The sequence below is a fragment of the Larimichthys crocea genome, chromosome II (assembly GCF_000972845.2).
Source record: "Larimichthys crocea isolate SSNF chromosome II, L_crocea_2.0, whole genome shotgun sequence".
NCBI classification, from domain to species: domain Eukaryota; kingdom Metazoa; phylum Chordata; class Actinopteri; family Sciaenidae; genus Larimichthys; species Larimichthys crocea.
In genome coordinates, this window is record NC_040012.1 from 4,005,113 (window position 1) to 4,025,292 (window position 20,180).

The window sequence follows — 20,180 nt, forward strand, 5'->3', positions numbered from 1 at the left end:
CGGTGGCATGGTATAGGCTGAGGCCAATACTGGAGGATGTATGTGGTTTTGTTTAAAAGGACACTTTTTGTTTGTAAGCTCGTGGAAAATTGCAAAGTGCGCAATAAAGGATTTTCAGTTAAGTCAGCACAAGTTTCGGCTTCAGTTTTATCAACAAAATTGCACCAGTAGCAGCTAAAATGGGACTGCCACTACAATGTCAATGTGTAAAGAAACACCTTTCTCTTACCTTTTGGACCTCTGCATGCACCTGTGGAAAGTTGAACACCAAAGGATTAAGATTAAAAAAGAATTCATTTGTAATCATCTACTGGCATCCCCACAAAACGATGGAAAAAGGAAAGAAACAACTTATATTACCTTCTAGACATTTGGGTGCGCCTGTGGAAAGTGGAAAACCAAAGGATCAACAAGAATCAATTTAAAAATGGACTTTAGTCAGTCTAGGTCTGACAGCTGTGATATCCTGCTTGGTGAACAGCGTATCAACATATAAATCACTTTTGTAGAGCATTTTTTTCATCCGTACTCTCTTGACTGCATGTGCAGTAAAGTGAGCGCCACTCACAATCAGAAGGATGAACAAAAAGACTCCACAGCATCTTGGAGAAAATATAGCAACATCAGCTGATAATGAGAGACAAATAAATTCAGAGAGATCAGAAATGGCTTCCTGTGTCTTTTAAACTGCCATCACACTGAAGAGAAGACAAGTTACTCTCTGACATTAGAAAGTAAAGTACTCACCCTGTCACGGTGTGGCCTGCTCTCGCACAGCGAGTCAAATGATGTCTTCTCTCCTATAACTATATTTGTACATATCTCCCTTCCCTGACACCTCCCAGTCGCTCTTATGATATTACAATGACATCAATCAGCAATTGAGCAGTGTCCTTTTTATTGGTTGTCACGTAGAGTTCGGGTCTTTCAATATGTGCATTATTGAATTGTGAATAAACAAATGGGACACGTGTGTTTTTTGAATGCTGATACTGTGTCAGTGATGGTTTAAAGACTTGAGAAGATCAGGAAGTGTGTCACACAGTTTCTCTCTTAAGTTTATGATAACCATGAAGAGAAATGTGAAAAAGAACTCACCACTTTGGTCAAAGGTTTTTATGTCTGTTTATGTCTGGACATTATATCTTTGCATAATTTAAAAAACCTCATTCCCAGAATCCCGTCAAGTCGTCGTCGCTGTACTGTGGTGTGTGTGCAGTTCATTTGTCCTCATGTGTTAACCACGGGTCACCAGTTCAATGAGTTCATGTCCTCTTGATGCCTCAAAAAGCTAATTGGAGTCAGGTTTTCAGCCACCCGGGTCTCGTTAGCATTGTTTGGGGTGGGGACTCCGCTACTTGATAGAGCCCCTCAAACCTTTGGAGTTTGCTCTGCCCCGGGCCCCTTTCACGGGTCTCAGTAGTTGTTGATTTGCTTCCTATGCTGCCACCGGGTTACACTCTAGCTTTCAAACCTCCCGTACAACCTGGACGACCTCGTGGGCCGTGGCTCCTCTCGCACCCCTCGCCCCGGGCCCCCTGCCCTCTCCCTCCTGCCCCCCTGCCCCCCCTCCCCTCCGTCGTCGGCGTGCCCCTCGTTCCCTAGTGTTCAGGAGGGATAAATTACAAAATAAATACAACAGAATATATGGCTCCTACAGACATCTTTTTTTTAAACAGGAATTCTTATATAATCATTTGCCGTTCAACTTTCCACAGGTGAACTCACATGTTCAGCTGGTAAGAAGAAATGTGTTTATTTCATTTTTATTTATTTATTTATTTTTGGACACTCTGGTAGAGTAAAAAAAAAAAATCTTATATAATTATTTGGTGTTCCACTTTCTACAGGCACAGACTCGCAAATGTGTTGTGACGGTAATGACGCTAATTTAAACATTTACATAATTTTTGGGATCCTCGGGTAGATCATTACAAAAACAAAATTTTAATTCAAATAGAAATTCTTAAATAATCCTTTGGTGTTCCACTTTCCACAGGTGCATGCACATGTTCAGATGGTAGGAAGAAATATGTTTCTTTAATAATTTACATAATGTTTTTATTTTAAGAATACTTGAACACTTTCTTATTTAGTACAAAAGTTTACTCTACTCGAACCTCTTCTTCTCTCTTTGACCTCCTTTCATCAGGTACCACCATTATAGTCCACACTGGAATCCGCTTCAATGTGTTTATTTTACACATTTACACCTCATTAATCTTTTTAAACTAACATAAAATCCTTATCACATCCTCACTCCTTTGGGTTTCCCACTGTCCTCCACGGTGCCCTGCCACTGTTCACTGGTGGGTGTGTTTCTTTCTACATTTATCATCTTTTTTGGACATCCTGGTAGTGTTTCTTTTATTGGGTTCCTCTTAATTTTTGGTGGTTTCCTTTCCACGGCAACTCATGTGAGGAGGTAGGACTGAATGTTCTTTTACCCATTTACATTTACTTTATTTAAAAGAGAATGCTTTTATTATCTTGGTGTCTTACTTTCCACAGGGATCCACATGTCCAGAAGGTGAGAATAAATTCATTTCTTACACTCACACGTCATTTCTCTCAAGTTATGGTAAAAAAAAAAAAAAAAAATATCATATATATATATAAAAGAATAGATATATAATATATATTATATTCAGTAATTCTATGCTGAATAAGGACCTATATTTTGAAGTGTATATTTCGACATTTTGTTTTGTTTTCAAATGCAGAGTTCCCCTTCAATCTACCTGAGCCTGACGGGAACATCTCGGCCCAGTCATCAAACCAGGAACACGATAATGCTAAAAAAGCTGTTGATGGGAAGAAAGAAACCTGCACTAATGAAATCCCTGGTGGATGATTGACCTGAAGGATGTCTACAACATTTCTCTATTGCTATCTACACAAACAAAGAAAATGTAGAAATATCTGGAGCTCAGATCTACATCGGGAACTGTCGAACTGCGAACAACGACCTCAACAACAGACTGTATGTTACTATGAACTGATTTATTTCACACTTTCTGCATTTTGTCCAATATTTCCTGACAAAAGTTCTGAGTAACAGTTGGTGTTGGTGCCATATACTGTAGACAATAACTTTTTTTTAGATTCGATTTTAGAGAACTTGTTGCCTTTTTCAGTGTCCACATCTCCAGCAGCAAGCGAATCAGAGATTTCATCCCACAGAACCACAAACTGCCCTTTCTGTTTCTCTGCCCCTCACTGTATGTTCTTCTTTTTCTGTCTTACAGGGTTAAAACCAACATAGACTTCCAAAAGGGCTGCTGGAATGTGTATCAGACAAACACTTCAGGCCGCTACATCACTGTGTCCAACCCAAGAAAGGATCGTTTCTATCTGTGTGAAGTGAGAATCAACGCCACTAAAGAAGGTACGAGAAATGTTCTCATCCCACAAACTGAGCTGCTTATTCAGTGCAGTGCACACATACAATAACTGATTGATAGGCAGAGATGATTAAATGTCTTTACAGACAGAAACTGTATCAATACAAGAGCAGATATTATTATTACAAACTAAACAACAACCAAATGCACATTTACACACAACAAAAGAAGAACTGTGGTTCAACAAAGAAACAATGAAAACATGTATGTGCAGCTGCAGTGTCACACCTTTCTGTTTTACGTTGTTGAATAAAACAGGAATTCTTTTATAATTCTTATAATATATAATTCTGGCTTTCCACAGAGCCACCAGCATGTCCAGAAGGTGAGAATAAATGCATTTCTTTACACTCGTCAGCATCATTTCTCTCAAATCATGAGAAAAACAAGTATCCTAGTATTTCTATGATAAATGATGGCCGATATTTTGAAGTGCATTATTCTACATTTTGTTTTGTTTTCAAATGCAGAGTTCCCAGACAGAAACTGTATCAATACAAGAGCAGATATTATTATTACAAACTAAACAACAACCAAATACACTCAAATATTTTATATTAGATCGCACATTTCTAGACTCAGTTCATCGATCAATCATTCTAGAAGCAAGAGCAGATATGAACTGATACCTCATGTTCAACGTGATAATGTTTAAAATGTACAAATAGACAAATAAATAAACACAGTACAAGTAAAAGCCAGGCTAGAAGGATTTAAAAAGAAGGAATTCCTGAGGAGCCCTCAGGAATTCCTATGTAATCCTTTGGCGTTTCAGAATTAATGTGTTTCTTTACACTTTTTTTTCTCTCAAGTCATATAAAATATGTATATGTATGTATTAGTAATGCTAGGCCAAATAACACACGATATTTTAAAGAGAATGACTCAGATTAAAAATAACATTTTGTATTGTTTCCACATACAGATTTCCCCTTCCACTCAAGCAACTCTTGGATCACATCCCAGTCGTCAAACTTTGAGAATCACAATGCGAGTAGAGCTATTGATGGGGATAAAGGAGTGTGTGCTCACACCGAGAAAGAGAAAAACTCCTGGTGGATGGTTGACCTGCAGGGTGTCTACTACATTTCTTCTATCGCTATCTACATCAGATGTCACCATAATTCTGATATGACAGGCGCTCGGATCCACATCGGGTACTCTCGTAAGAACAACGGCACCGACAACAAATTGTATGTTACCATGAATTCCTTTATTTCACATTTTCTGCCATTTTCAGCATGTCCAATATTTCCTGAGAAAAGTCCTGAATGTACAAGAGAATGAATAAATAACTACTCTAATCTCGTAATTAATTCCATTTTTTTATTAAAGATTTTACAGTAGATTTGTTTTTTTTTATATATAAAAACCTTTAATTACAATATTATCTGTCTGTTAATACCCACATGACAAATCACAGTTGTTTCTCATGTAGTATTACACTATATCAAGAATACAGTATTTTTCTGCTTTCTTAAATTACATACGAATATATGTCAAATGTGATGGAGCATCTGTAAAGTAACGGTGTTTCTCTGCAAAGCCTTGACTGACATTTACAGACTGACAGTTTAGTTTTCTTTGTAGCCTCCACAGACACTGGCAGAATTATTGGTGTGAACTGTTCCTGTGTCATTGTTTGGATAGAAACTGGAGTGTTGGATGCTAAGCTGTCTGTAGAACTTGCTGCCTTTTTCAGCGTCCACATCTCCAGCAGCAAGCGAATCAGAGATTTCATCCCACAGAACCACAAACTGCCCTTTCTGTTTCTCTGCCCCTCACTGTATGTTCTTCTTTTTCTGTCTTACAGGGTTAAAACCATCACAGACTTCCAAATGGACTGCTGGAATGTGTATCAGACAAACACTTCAGGCCGCTACATCACTGTGTCAATCCCAGAGGAAAAACATTTAGTTCTGTGTGAAGTGAGAATCAACGCCACTAAAGAAGGTACGAGAAATGTTCTCATCCCACAAACTGAGCTGCTTATTCAGTGCAGTGCTCACATACAATAACTGATTGATAGGCAGAGATGATTAAATGTCTCAACATGACCCTGTTCCCTTTTTTTCTTCAGTTGAAACATTTCACACTGATGTTTTTTTTGTTTTTTAGATTCACCCTTTGTGCTGATCAAGCAGAAGAAGACTTGGGCAAATGCCCTGGAGTACTGCAGAGCCAATCACATGGACCTGGCTTCCATCCTTGACGAAGAGGAACAGGCCTTGGCTGAGCTGGAGGTGAAGAAGGCAAACACTGACTTTGTGTGGCTGGGCCTTCACTACACCTGCGTCCTGGAGTTCTGGTTCTGGGTCGCTGATTATCCCTTATGTTTCGATCACTGGGCTCCAGGCCACAAGAAAGAAGAGTGCGACATAAGTGTTGCCATGCAGAAGACAGAGGACCATCAGTGGTTCAGCAAGTGTGTCTACGACGAGTTTAATTTCCTTTGTGAAAAGTAAGAGAAATCAATGTTTTGTTTTTCTCAGCTCAAATTTGGACGAGTGTCGCTGTTGGCATTGTTGTCGTGACAACTTCTCTCATATGTGTTGTAGGTGATGGCTTCAGGCCCGGTGAAGCAGCTTTCCAGGTAAAAGTGATGGAATGAAGCACCTGCAACATAAACACGGCTGACAACAAACATATGTTATTTGCTACAGTTCATTTAATTAGTTTCTCTCCATATTTTAGGACATGCGTGCACTCTACCTTTGTGAAATGAGCTTGAAGTTGACTTAATGCTTCATATGTTGTGATTCATGATGCTGTGATTTGATGATTATCACATCTATGATATATATGCAAAATATTTCTCACTACTACTTTACTTTATTATATATTTGCAGCTTTTTTAAGAGATCACGTAATGTAACTTGACACGACATGCTTTTAATTCATGATGCTGTGATTTGATGATTATATGAGGGCAAAATATTTGTTACTACTTTTTTACTTGACTTTACAATACATTTCTTTTTATCATCCTTTTTAAGACATAACATGACATAATGGAACATGATCTATGATATATTAGAAATTGACACCTTTCAGGTGCAGACTTGTATGTTGGATGATTTCACAGAAATAATCATTATCTATCTATGATTTAGGGAAGTTTGAGAGCACAGAAATGGGTGTGTGTGTATTTGTATCACAACTAACATATATATTTATATATCAACATTTTATGTCATTTTTAAGGTTTAATCAAGAATCGAGCTGTATTTGAATGTTTGATGAATATTTTTGCATGTGCATTGTTTCCTTCTGTTTGAGGACTTTAAATAATAAAGTGTGAAAGCTTTGCATTTGGTGTCTGTCGTGTTTTGATTTGGTCGTTCTCTTTAACAGTTATGTCAAATACAATGTTAATAATTAAAGTAGATATTACATATGGTGAATTAACACCAGTCTAGACTGTAAAAGTGTGATTTCAGCCAGGTACCTCATCTCAAATATCTGCACACTGTGTGTTGTGTGTGTCGCTGGGTGTGGCCAGTGGGATTTCCCTCTCACCTGGCTGATTTCCTCACCACCTGTTCCTCGTTCACCAATCACCTGCTGCAGTTTAAAAGGCCGGCTCTTCCTGGTGGGCTGTACCAACTCAATGACGTCTGCACCTGGAAATCTGACACCATCAGGCCTGCACCACACCGGACACCTCCCTCCTCTGGCTCGCCAACTCACCTGCACATTCTCCCTTTGTAAACACAATAATGTGATGAACTGATTCAGGTTGAGGTCTGAGTGTTAATTCTTTGACTTATTTTGTCTTCACGTTTGTTGGTGAGAGCTGGCTGTTCAGTCAAACATTATGGGCACAACTTTGTCATATTTGTTGTTCCATAACAACAGTGATTGGTTTATTGCACCATCACAGGTAAACCTGCTCCACCTTTCCCAGTACAGAACAACTTTAGGAACTATATCATAATCATGACTTATATGTAGTAGTCGTGGACAGATTTCCTCCTAAAAGTAATCAGAATCAGAAAGGGGGGGCGAAATTATTTTTGTTACAATACTCCAGGTATAGAAAACGAAAACAACATATGTTAAACAAGAAATCATCTATTAAGCACTATATACACACACACACACACACACACACACACACATAAACTATCTCTCTCTCTCTCTCTCTTATTACACACACCCACACACACACACACACAAACCACACCACACACACCATAAACTTCTATCGTCCTTCTTCGCTCCCCTTCTCTCTCTTCTCTCCACCTCTCTCTCTCTCTCCTCTCTCTCTACCTCCTCCTCTCTCCTCGTCTCTCTCTCTCTCTCCTTCTCCTCTCTCTCTCTACTCTCCTCCTATATGATATATATATATGAAAGGTGATAGTAAAAGATGTGTATATATATAAAAGATGTCAGTCTCAACGTTCCTCTTAACAACCACTTTATATTATAAGAGATTAAATTATTTCTTGTCCTGTCTGTCTGTCTATCTAACAACAATCTATATATCTATCTATCTATCGCTGTTCTGTTGCTTCTGTCTGTCTATTGACTAACAACGTCTGTCTGTCTGTCTGTCTGTCTGTCTGTTGTCTTGGTCTGTCTATCTAACCAATCTGTCTGTTCTATCTATCTATCTATCTTCTTTTCATCATATCTATCTATCTATCGATCTCTCTACTATCTATCTATCTATCTGTCCTTCTGTCGTCTGTTCCGGTCTGTCTGTCTTTGGTCTGTTGTCTGCTGTCTGTTCGTCTGTTCCTATCTATCTATTATCATATCGGTCTCGTCGTCTGTCTGTCAGAGTCTGTCTGTCGGTTCCGTCTCTATCTATCTATCGATCTATCTAGTATCTATCTATCTACCTACTATCTAGCTATCTATCTCTGTCTGTCTGTCGTCTGTCTGTCTGTCGTCTGGTTCTATCTAACAATCTGTCTGTCTGTCTGTCTGTCTGTCTATCTATTATCTACATCTAGTTCATCTATCGATCTATCTCTACTGTCTGTCGGTCTGATCTGTACTGTCTGTCTGGTCTATTCTAAACAATCTGTCTGTCTGTCCTGATCCTGTCTGTCTCTCTATCTGATCTATCTATCTATCTATCTGTCTGTCTGTCTGTCTGTCGTCTGTCTATCTATTCATCTATCATCTATCTATCTATCTATCTATCATGCTATCTATTATCTATCTGTCTGTCTGTCTGTCCGTCTACAATTCAAATCTGTCTGTCTGTCTGTCCTGTCTTTCCTGTACTGTCTATCGTATCTATCTATCTACTAATCTATCTACTATCTATCTATCGTCTGTCTGTCTGTCTGTTCTGTGTCTGTCTGTCTGTCTGTCTGTCTATCTAACCATCTGTCTGTCTGTCGTCTGTCTGTCTGTCTGTCTGTCTGTCTATCTATCTATCTATCTATCTGTCTATCTGCGTCTGTCGTTGTCTGTGGGCTATCATCGATCTATCTATCTAATCCCGTATCTACTTTATGCTATCGATCTGTCCTGTCTGCGTCTGTCTGTTGTCCTATCTAACCAATCTGTCTGTCTGTCTGTCGTCGTGTCTGTCCTGTCTGTCTATCTATCTATCTAATCTGTCGTATCTGTTCTGTCTACTGGCTGTCTGGCTGTCTGTCTTTTATGCTAGCTAGTCGGCTAATCTGTCTGCTGGTCTGTCGACTCTGGCTTCCGTCTTGTCTCTCTATCTATCGATCTAGTCTATCTAGCTTCATCTATATCTGCATCTATATGCTATCTATCTGTCTGTCTGTCCTGTCTGTGCTGTCTGTCTGTCTGTCTATCTAACATATGTCTGTCTGTTGTCTGTCTGTCTGTCGGTCTTGTTCTGTCTCTCTATTATCTATCGTCTATCTGTCTGTCTGTCCTGTCTACTAACCATCTTCTGTTCTGTCTGTCTGTCTTGTTCTATCTATCTATTATCTATCTATCTATTATCTATCGATCCTATCTAGCTATCTATCTATCTATCTAGCTGTCTAACATCGTCTGTCTTCTGTCTGTCTGTCGAACAATCGTCGTCGGCTCTGTCGTCTGTCTGCTGTCTGTCTGGCGGTCTATCTATCTATCTATCGATCTATCTATCTATCTACTGTCTGTCTGTCTGTCTGCTGGTCTGTCTGTTCGTCTGTCTATCTATCTATCTATCTGTCTAACAATCTGTCGTCTGTCGGTCGTCTGTCTGTCTATCTATTATCTATCTATCTATCTATCTATCTAATTTCATCTATCTGTTGTCTGTCTGTCTGTTCTGTCTGTCTGTCTGTCTGTCTATCTATCTATTGTCTAACAACTCTGTCTGTCTGTCTGTCTGTCTGTCTGTCCTGTATATCTAATCTATTCTTCTATCTGTCTCACAATCTATCTATCTATCTTTCTCTCTATCTATCTATCTATTTATCTATCTACTCTGTCTAACAATCTGTCTGTCTGTCTGTTGTCTGTCTGTCTGTCTATCTATCTATCTATCTATCTCTCTATTCTGTCTAACCATCTTTCTGTCTGTCGTCTGTCTGTTGTCTATCTATCTATCTATCTATCTATCTATCTAACAATCTTCTGTCTGTCTGTCTGTCGTCTATCATCATTCCCCGGTGTTGGGTGCAGTAGTCGGTTTCCCCACTAGAGTTTCTCTGTGTCTCCGTGAGCAGCAGCGCGCTGTGTGTGTGTGTGTGTGTGTGTGTGTGTGTGTGGTGTGTGTGTGTGTGTGTTTTTTGTGTGTGTGTGTGTGTGTGTGTGTGTGTGTGTGGTGTGTGTTGTGTGTTTACCTCCGTGCAGAGCTGGACACAAACTCCACCAGCTCCACCAGCCCTGAAAAGAGACGAATGTAAGCTTTCATCGAGCTCAGTCCTTCGCGGGTTCCCCTCCGGCGTCAGTGACCCTTAACAGAGGTGAGTTTATACACACCACGCGAAATAAATATAAATAAATATTATAATCATTATTAAACACTGCGGCTAGCCTAGCCACCAGCTAACGTTAGCCTAGCCGTCGTGTCCCGTGATGGAGGATCGTGAACATGCGCCGTCCAAAACAAACAGTGAGTTAGCCCGCCGTTGTTCGGTTTCGGGCTCGGTGCCGTGAGTTGGGCAGAGCTGTCACGTGTGAAAAAACATCTTAATCGTCGACGAGTCGGTTTAATCTCCGGTTCCGACCGTTAGAGCTACGGTTACCCGCTAACTGACATTAGCTTCACGGCGCCGCCTCGCTTCCCGCACAAACACTTTTGATTTCAGTCGCTGCTCGCCGCCTTTTGTTCATAATTCAACACTTTGTGTCATCTGGGTTTTATTCAGAGACACTGAAGCTCTGCTCTTGTCTGCCACGAGCTTTAGACGATCAGGTAGCCGTTAGCAGCACAGGTAAGCAGCGCTCGTGCTGCGCCGCTGCCTTTGTTGAGCGCGCGCTGCTTTAATCTGTTTTTTATTATTTTATTATTATTATTATTATTACAGATTTATTGTTAAAGTTTGTAATGAGCAGTTTGTGACAGCTGCCTCTTCTTCTTTCACCTCCCCATGTCTTGGTCTCCTGCATGCGTGCATCCTTCACACCTGTCCTGACTGTGCAGTGGGTTTCTATTGAAAACATGTGTCAAACTCATGCTTCACTAATCGACTCACGACTCGATACGATTCTCGATTTTTTTTGTTCAACGTTTCGATATTTATTTATTATTTATTTTTTAAATCAAAATGAGCTACAGACAAATTATGACCAAATTAAATGATCTTTTTTATTTGTAGGCAAAACAATCTCAGGTGCTTTTTTTTTTTTACAGAAACTCTCCAAACAGTTTGTGTTCTCCTTACATGGTCATCTTTACGGAAGCCCTAAAGGGTCATACATACCGTGTTGATCCAAACTGAGCGGGTCACGAGTCACCAAACATATATTTTTAATGATATTCGGGTCCGTTCGGTCGGGTGTTTTGAATAAAAGAGCGGGACAAAAGACAGATTTCCCAACACGTGGAACTGAGCAATGCCATTAAACCGCATTTTAAATTAATATAAAACTCTAATCCATATTAGCCCCGATGACGCTAACGAAGGTATTATCAAGAGTATACATTGGTCCCTCGTTTATCGCGGGGGAGATACGTTCTAAAAATAACCCGCCAATAAACGCAATCGCAAAGTAATTTTTACACTTATTATAAATGTTTTACGGCCGTTATAAACCCCTAACCACACATTTTTATACACCTTTTTACACGCATTTTGCACCGTACTCACTTAGCCCATCACGGACGCCAGAACACAATGCGCGTTCATTACTGTTACAGTACGCTGTTAAAAATAAAGCATGCAAAATTACACAAAAAAAAAATCCGCGAAACAGCGCGACGTAGAGTCTGTGAAAAGTGAACCGCGATATAGCGAGGGACGACTGTATTACACTTTTAAAATGCGGTCAGGAAGCGGGTTTGGTACAATATTTCACATATTTGCTGCGGTCCGAGTTCGGGCGGGTTAGTTGTAAAAACGTCGTCGGTGCGGGTCGATCAAACATGGACCGCGCATCACTGATACATAATACATTTTATTCCAACCGTTTTCCGTGACAGTCACTGACGTTTGAAATCCGATCAGTTAGAATTTTCAGGGTATTTATGAACATCGGCTCAGTTAGATTTGTGATATAGAGACTTGTGATGCGCTTGATCGACTTTCTCCTGCCTCCTCTCTTCGTGTCCATTCTTATTTTGCGGCGTAAATTGTGAGTCGGACTCATGATTTAGAGCTGTGTACAGAAATAAACCAAAGTGAGAACACACACAGTAGATGATCGAGTTTAGTCCGTGCATCCACCTGAGAGTCTTTGCTTCGAGGACATTTCAGGCTGTTTGTGGATTGGTGGCCGGAGCGTGAGGAAAGAGCTCCGGCCGTGAGGCAGCGGAAGAGAGCTCCTCGCCTGAGGAGAGCTCCTCGCGTGGAAAGAGCTCCTCGCCGTTCGGGGCTCCTCGCCGTGGGAAACGCAGTCCTCGCCGTGGGAGAAGTTGCGTTGAAAGAGCTCCTGCTGCCGCGTATCTGTCCGCGAGTTGTCGCCACTACCTATCATCCAATGGGGATTTATCGTTTTATCTGGATGGACATCTTCTTAGTGGGGAATGTTTTTGACGATTATATCGCACATCCCTACTGTAGGCTGTAGTTTTTTTGTTTTGTTTTTTTAGCTGTATTCTACCGTGTGATGGCATGTGGCAGAAGCATTTCCTGTATCTGTCCCGTCGACAGCGGCGCTGTAGCATCCGTGGGAAGCTGCTCCGCTGTCTGTCCACTGTGTGATGGATAGGATGCTGCTCGTTGTCCCTGATGGAGAACAGTTTATTCAGCGTCCTCCTCTCCACCACAGTCTCAAGAGACTCAGTCTAGTCAAGAACAGAGAGCGCCTCTTTGATGATGCTTATCGATCTGTTGTGTCGCTGGCTCTGTGCTGCTGCCCCAACACAAACTCAGCAATAACAGACAGATCTCCAAAACATCTCTGCTGCACCCGTTGAGGAGATTCTCAGACTTCCTCATGGAAGTAGAGTCTGCTGATCCCCTTCTCTTGTAACACAGCCTCGTGTTAGATTTCCAGTTCCAGTCTGTTGTGGATACCAACCCTACCTAGTATTTGTAGTCCTCCACCTCCCCCCTCCACCTCCCCTCTGATCTGTAGTAACTACAAGAGGTGGATTCTTGATGTGAGATTACATGAGGGGGGAACAGCAGCGCTGTGTAGTCTTTGTTTACCCCGTGAGACACACAAACCCTCTCAACCTGTCTTCTTAATTTCCTCCAGTGGTCTGCACACCTTGTCTAATTGAATGGGGAGAGCGTTGCCGTCCTGTCACACCTTGTGCACTTGACACAGAAAAAAGAAGAAAAAAAGAGCGCTCGCATTACTCACCGTCACTCGCCGCTGTCCCGTTCCCTCCTTCACCTCCGGCTGTGTCGAGTTGTTGCAAAGTTGGAAGTTATCTTTTGATAGTCAGAGTCCATGTGAGACCGCGCAGACGACTGCAGAACTTTAATTTCACTGCATGTCGAGCTCAGCATGCATTTATCTAATCGGAGAGATTTGACAGCAAGAATTGTTTTGCAGTGTGTAGGATTCTAGTGCATTCGTGGTCTAATCGCTGTATGGCCAATCTTCTCCTGTTAAAAGACTTGTAAAGCTTGTGTCTAGAGCAGAATTTAGTTTGTCTGTTCTGGGTAATGAAGGTTAGCCTCCATGGAAGAAGGAGCCGCTCCCACTCTCTAGCTATAAAGGAAAAAAACTTACCCGTTATCAAAAACAAAAAGATTCTTCTTTTCAGTCTGATTTTTCTAAAAATAGAGGCCCTCAGTCTTACACACTGGACCTTTTTAAGAGGAGTCCAATGTGACTGATGCTTTAGGTCACTAATTCTCAAAACTGTGGTGGCTATGGAGGAAACAGTCAACAATAATGCTTCTCGTTAATCAGAATAAACTGTGTGAACTGTCCTTGGTTGAACAGGGTCTGCCTACGCTGCTGGATTTTAACGTCTGTCACAATAGTGATACTTGGGAGGTGGTTGAAAATTTTGAAGTGTCATTTTTTTCAGCACTCCAATTCATCGTAATGAATTCAATCTGATCGGAGATAAATTCGTCACATTAAGGAGAAGTCCAGATGGTGACTGACTGCTTTAGATCCGGGTTTCTCGAACCTTCAGCACTCAGTGTACAACACAGGATGAGGTTTATTCGTACAAGAGACTTTTTAAAACATATTTATTTTGTTATGTCGAATGTTTTGCATCTTGGAACAGAACCAGGCTACTTGGATGGATGGAATTATTTTAGAATACCTTCCTGCGATCTCACAGTTCAAAACCAAAGAATTAAGTGTTTAAAATGTGTCTAAATGAATTTTTATCGATGAAATATGAGATTCCTCTGCGTAACCACCACTGTATCGCACCACAGTTTGAAGATGCTTTAGGTTGCATCAGGTGGTGTTTGTGTAACGTGAGCGCCCAGGCTTTAGATGCTGCCAGAAATATGAAATTTATGACCTCTCAGGCCTGAGTACAACCTGCAAAACGACCACCTGCCCTGTGTTTGTTTGCATTTATTTGCGGTGGACTGTTGCTATATCTTCTCTTTGCTTTCTCTTCTGGCTGCACCACATGAGAAAGTGTGAAGATGAACAATCCTCTGTAACACACACAGCCGCCCCCCTGCGTCGCTCTCGGCGTTATTCTGGTAGCTTTTGGCTGCGATTTATGAAAGTGACACTCTTAAGTTTCACGGATGGTTAGAGGGAAGACCGCATAAAATTAGATTTGAACGTCTCAAGATATTCGGGAAGGCCGGAGCTGTGCACCGCAGGCAAAACAGGCAAAGCGGTGTCGTTCAGAACCTTTTGGAGGTTTCTCCTCGTCAGAACGTTCTGATGTCCACATGGCATGAGGCGTCTGAGGCATTAAGAACCTCTTCCTGATGACGTGACATGTAATGTTTTTTTTCAGGAGGAAACGTTGAGCTTATCCTAATCTGTGTCTTGTCTCGCACGTGACATCAACTCAAAAGCCCCCAACACTTATTTTTGTGCTCAGTTTACAGCTATTAGAGTCACAAGTGTTAACTCTGCATCCAGTCAGTAAACAAGGGGTAGAATCAGGGGGCCAACAAGAAGTTATAAGGGCCTTATTCAACCCGAAGGTTGACAGAGGTTAAATTTGCTCTGTTGAGGAGGATGAAATGAAGCGGTGTCCGCACGTATTATTTTACCATCGAGTCAGATCTGTGTCCATGTGTAAAATAATATCTGAGACAGTGAACAGGGAGCAGTTATTAACCAGTTTTTCTTTTTGTCACTTACAATCAAAGTTGCAACCTAAACAACAACAATGCAGGAAAAGAAGGCGCATTGACGTGACTCGCGCTCCAGATCTGGTGGTTGAGTGGAGCGCTGAGTTTGATTTACAGATTCTGATCACACGGACTCTGCGCTCACTTTTAAAATAGTTTGTCAGGGTTTTGTCTGTGACGGCTAGAGTTCAGTTCAGATAATGCTGGAAGGAGTTGTTCTTGAAGACCCGTCCTCAGCAAGTCTGGACAGCACCTCACCACCATTTAAATAACAAGCTGCATTCACATGGTCTAAAAACAGCTGGTTTCTGACTTACAGGCACTTTCTTTTCGGCTGTTATTTTGAGTTGGTATTGTGACGGTCAAATTGCTAGTCACCACCTGATCGTGGTTTAATGGTCAGTAAACGTCTTGAAAGACCGTCGGTGTGATTCTTGTGGTCCTGCACCACCGTTTCTTTGTGGCCTTTGTGTTCGCACGTTATCACAGCTGACCGCCGTGTGCTCTCGTCCTGGAGGGAACCTGGCTCTTTATGTCACCGCCGCCCTCAGCACAAACTAAAGTTTTGTTTCCCGGATATCTTGATTGATTGGCAAGATCCTTATCAAATAAAAACAACTTGGCAGCGACAAGGGGAGCTACAATATCAAAACGCTAACACAAAACAAGTGATGAATTGAAACAATGACGCTATGTCGGCTGTTATCATTATTAAACACCAACACTGGTGTTCATAGAAGAAAAGCAGATCCATCGTCTGATTTATATTTTTGTTATCCCACAGTTGAAAGATGAATAAGGAAAAATCATGTCACGCTGGTGAAAGAAGAGGACAGGGGACCCCAAGGTGGTCCAGTATGTGTGGGCGGCCATCGATGCATCGAATCCGAAACAAATCGCGAACATGGACAGATCTCCAAGTAAGTTCACCGCGATGAGACCCATACGATATTATGCTTTATGTCTGTGCGTGTCTTTAGGCTAAAACACTGCGAAGAAATCCGACACGATGGTTTGTACATTTTTGGAACCGGAGTGTGAAATTACGTCGCAAGAAATTTGATCTGGAAGTTTTCAACCTTCCTCTCGAGCTTTGAGCCCCCACGTTTGTATAACGCCACTAATGTTTGGCCTCCTCACTTGTCCTCAGTTAGAACTCTCTAACCAGCTCCATGTTTAAAAGGTTTCAAGTGATTTGAAGCATGATGATGACCTGAAGGGATAAAAAGCTTCCAAAACACACAGCTCGACATTGTTATTTACTTGAGCTCTGATTGATACATGTCGCCGTTACGTGCATAAATCATTCCCCGATTGACCCGCGTCTGCCGATCTTACTCTACTTCACCATCAACTCAAACTATCTGTATCACTTTAACATTTTTCCACAAACAGAAGATATTAAATTTTCGAAAGGATAATTGATTGATTTGATCCTTCACGGTAGTGTGGGATCTGTAAATGCGGTGGGAAGCCGGGTGAGGGATGGTCTGTCTTGGTGTGAATGTAGGATTTAATCAACCTGGACATCCTGCGCAGTTATCCGGAGTTTCATTGATTATGTTCTATTAAAACACATTACATATTTATACTAAACACCTTACATTGGGGCAAAAAAGATTAGTCAGCCACCAATGTCCAAGTCTTTCCACTTAAAAGATGAGAGGCTGTAAATTTTCATTCATCGGTCACCTTCAACTGTATAGAGACAAATCCAGAAGAGAAAATCTGATTTTTAAAGAATTTATTTGCAAATTATGGTGTAAATAAGTATTTTGTCAAAATAACAACCAGTCATTTTTAATACCTTGTTATATACCCTTTGTGGCAATGACAGAGGTCAAAGTCTTCACAAGGTTTTCACAACACGTTCTGGTTTTTGACCATTTGCAGATCTCCTCCAAAAGATTTTCATTGGGTTGAGTCTAGAGACGGTAGGGTAGGCCACTCCAGGACATTTTAAAATGCTTCACGAAAGCCACTCATTTGTTGCCCGGGTGGTGTTGTGTTTGGGATCATTGTCATGCTGAAAGACCCCAGCCACGATCATTTCAATAGCCAATGCTGATGACGGATGTTTTCACTCAAAATTGCTATTGCCCATTTCATTTATGTCCTTTACGCGGATCAGTCGTTCCTGGTCCCTCGCAAGCAAAACAGCCCCAAAGCGTGATGTTTCCACCCCCATGCTTCACAGGAGGTTTGGTCTTCTTTGGATGCAACTCAGCATTTCTTTCTCCTTCCAAACCCGGAACAGTTGCGTTTTTTTAACCACAAGTTCTATTTTGGTTTTCAACGACCTTCTCCCAATGCTCTCTGGATCATCCAAATGCTCTAGCAAAAACTTCAGCCGGGCCTGGAAAATGACGGAGAAGTGTGTTACTGATTGGTACAGCTCTGTGCAGGTCATTCACTAAGTCGCCCCGTTGTTGGTTCTGGGATTTTTGCTCACCGCCTTGTGATCATTTTAAACCCCACGGGGTGAGATCTTGCATGGAGCCGCCAGCTCGCGGGGAGATTCTCAGTGGTCTGTGGTCTTCCAATTTCTAATAATTGCTCCAACAGTTGATTTCTTCAACCCAAGCTGCTTACCTACTGCCGATTCAGTCTTCCCAGCCTGGTGCATGTCTACAGTTTTGTTTCAGCTCGTTGGGTCTTTGGCCATAGGGAGTTTGGAAGTGTTATGTTTGAGCTTGTGGACCGGTGTCTTTTCTATTACTGATACCGGAGTTCAAACAGGTAACCGAGTGGCGGATAGAGAGCGTCTTTGGGGAGAAGAAGTTACAGACTGCTTGTTTGTAGGTTGACCAAACTACTTATTTTACAGAGAAAGAAATTACCAATTATTCAATTAAAAAATCCTTACCAAAGTGTTTGCTGGCTTCTTTCCCCCATTCTTTCTCTCATAGTTGAAGGTACCTATAACCGACCTCTCCACCTTGCACAATCGGGTTGGCTGACTCTTAAATACTTTTTTGCCCCACTTTAATTGTTTTAGCAGTTTTGTTAACAGTGACAGCGGAAAAGACTGGATGCTTGTTTTTGACTCATTGCCATCCTCACCATGACGTAGCCACCTTTCATACTGCAGTCTTCCAGAAGAAACAGATTTACAGCAGGTTTGGTTCAGCATCGTTATTTATTCAAGCTAGGGAACGATCCCTCGTTCAACAAATGAAGACGGATCTCCTCGGCACCCTCGCCGTCAGGACGGGGGAGAGAACTAAATGAAACACTTAGCACGTTCATACGGCAAGTGGCGAGCACCTTGGCCGCTGGCCGCCTGCCAAATGATTACGGCACGAGTGGCTGTTTGTCCATGGCAAACGCTAAGGCCGCGGGGCATGCAACGGATGGCCTGCCACCTCCTCCCTCTCACCAACCCGTCCCACCTCCAACTATTCCAGTCCCCACTGTAGCCCTTTATTTCACCCAGCGAGCTCCATTGCCGGTGCTGACTTTGGTTTGGGGCGAATAATTAACTGGTCCCCTCTCTCACATCGCTTCAGGTGCACGGCAAGGATGGTTCACAACCGCAGCGACCAGGCTGCTGCAAATCCATTAGTTTATCATTAATTAAGCTTAAACAAGTAACAAGTGAACACAGAACAAAAGCAACACCAGGAGCCAGGTTTATTAATAACCAGGATGATTATTTATGAATCCTTATGAAACCAGTTCACGGGTTTCATTTTGTGGAAAGCGGTGCCACTTCTATTCCTGAATATTTCCCGTTGGCGCCCATGTTTCACCTCCGCTTACTATCTTTTTGTCACCTTTGAGCCGTGTAAGCATTCCAGAGGTAACTTGACTGAAGCCAACTATTTCAGGGAAAATGACATTCAGCCGTTCCGTCGTTTATTTCATAAGAGAGCCGGTGGCATTTTGCTAGTATAAAACGTTTTTACATTTCTTTATTTCATTTTTAAGATTAAACGTGATGGTACTGACCAAGTTTGCGAAACGTTGCAATTAGATGTTCCAGCTCCCATTATGATTTTCTTTCTTTATTTGAGAGTTTAATAAATATCTTTTGAGCTTTGACAAAACAAGTAATCTATTATTTTGGACTCTGTGGAAATTAGGATGTGTGTTTAGTGACCAATTCAGACTTAAGAAAAAAAAGGAACCTACCTGTTAGTTAAAATGATTCATTCAAAGCACGGTTTGTCATTTTCTATGTTATATTACTTTTTTGTGCTCATAAACGAAGAGGGAGCAGGTGGTTAAAGCTACACGTTGCAGTTTTATCACAGTCGGACACGGACTACAAGTGTGATTTAATTCTAGAAAAACTGGAACTACAGAAACCTGAAGCCCGCTGTCGCAGGTCGGAAGGATGATATCACGTCAGAGAGTCCTTCGTCATGGTTCCCTGGTATCCTGTTTAAGTAATCCAGTCTGCCTTGTGTCCACTGCTTACACACTATATAGGGCCTCTTCCATTGTAACTCAGGAGTAAATACAGCCCTCACTGATTCCCCCTGCCATATTCGTTCGTTGGCCGCCTTGCCCAAGCAGAGGGACACGCCCTTTCTGAGTCAGCATGCGGCTCCGGAATCGAGCGGCATTATTTCAATTCACATGTGCTCCCAAACTAGAAAATTGGGAGCGTAGAGGAGAAGGAAACAGATCGAGGAGGACTCTGCCTGCTTGTCTTTGACCCACATGTCTCTTTATCAGTTTTCTCGGGTGTCTACATCCAAATTTCTGGAGGTTCTGGGTATTGTTGTGGAAAATTACACATTGAGAGCAAGTATTTTAAGACCGTATCGAAACCACTGCAGCACGCTCTCTGACAATATAGGCCGTTGGTTACCCAGTTATTCGCGCGGATGTCGAGGGTCTGAGCTTCACTCGACTCATAAGCAACATTCACCCGCCGGGCTCACGGCTAGTCGGCCTTAATATCAACAACAAAGGAAGGCGTTTAATTTAAAAGAGGGAC

General features: G+C 41.7%; 2 protein-coding genes across 2 annotated transcripts in view; both read left to right on the top strand.

Annotated features, from left to right (window-relative positions):
• LOC109140475 (uncharacterized) overlaps window positions 1–2,865 on the top strand; it is a 30,452-nt gene extending 27,587 nt beyond the window's left edge. The window contains exon 7 of the mRNA XM_027289084.1: window positions 2,724–2,865. Within this exon, the coding sequence (XP_027144885.1) occupies window positions 2,724–2,854 (131 nt within the window). The 3' untranslated portion in view covers window positions 2,855–2,865. The remainder of the gene's footprint in view (window positions 1–2,723) is intronic.
• The window catches only part of LOC104932731 (macrophage mannose receptor 1), a 39,970-nt gene extending 33,124 nt beyond the window's left edge, over window positions 1–6,846 (top strand). The window contains exons 6-7 of the mRNA XM_027289082.1: window positions 5,523–5,865; window positions 5,963–6,846. Of these exons, the coding sequence (XP_027144883.1) occupies window positions 5,523–5,865; window positions 5,963–5,966 (347 nt within the window). The 3' untranslated portion in view covers window positions 5,967–6,846. The remainder of the gene's footprint in view (window positions 1–5,522; window positions 5,866–5,962) is intronic.
• The last annotated feature ends 13,334 nt before the right edge of the window (window positions 6,847–20,180 follow it).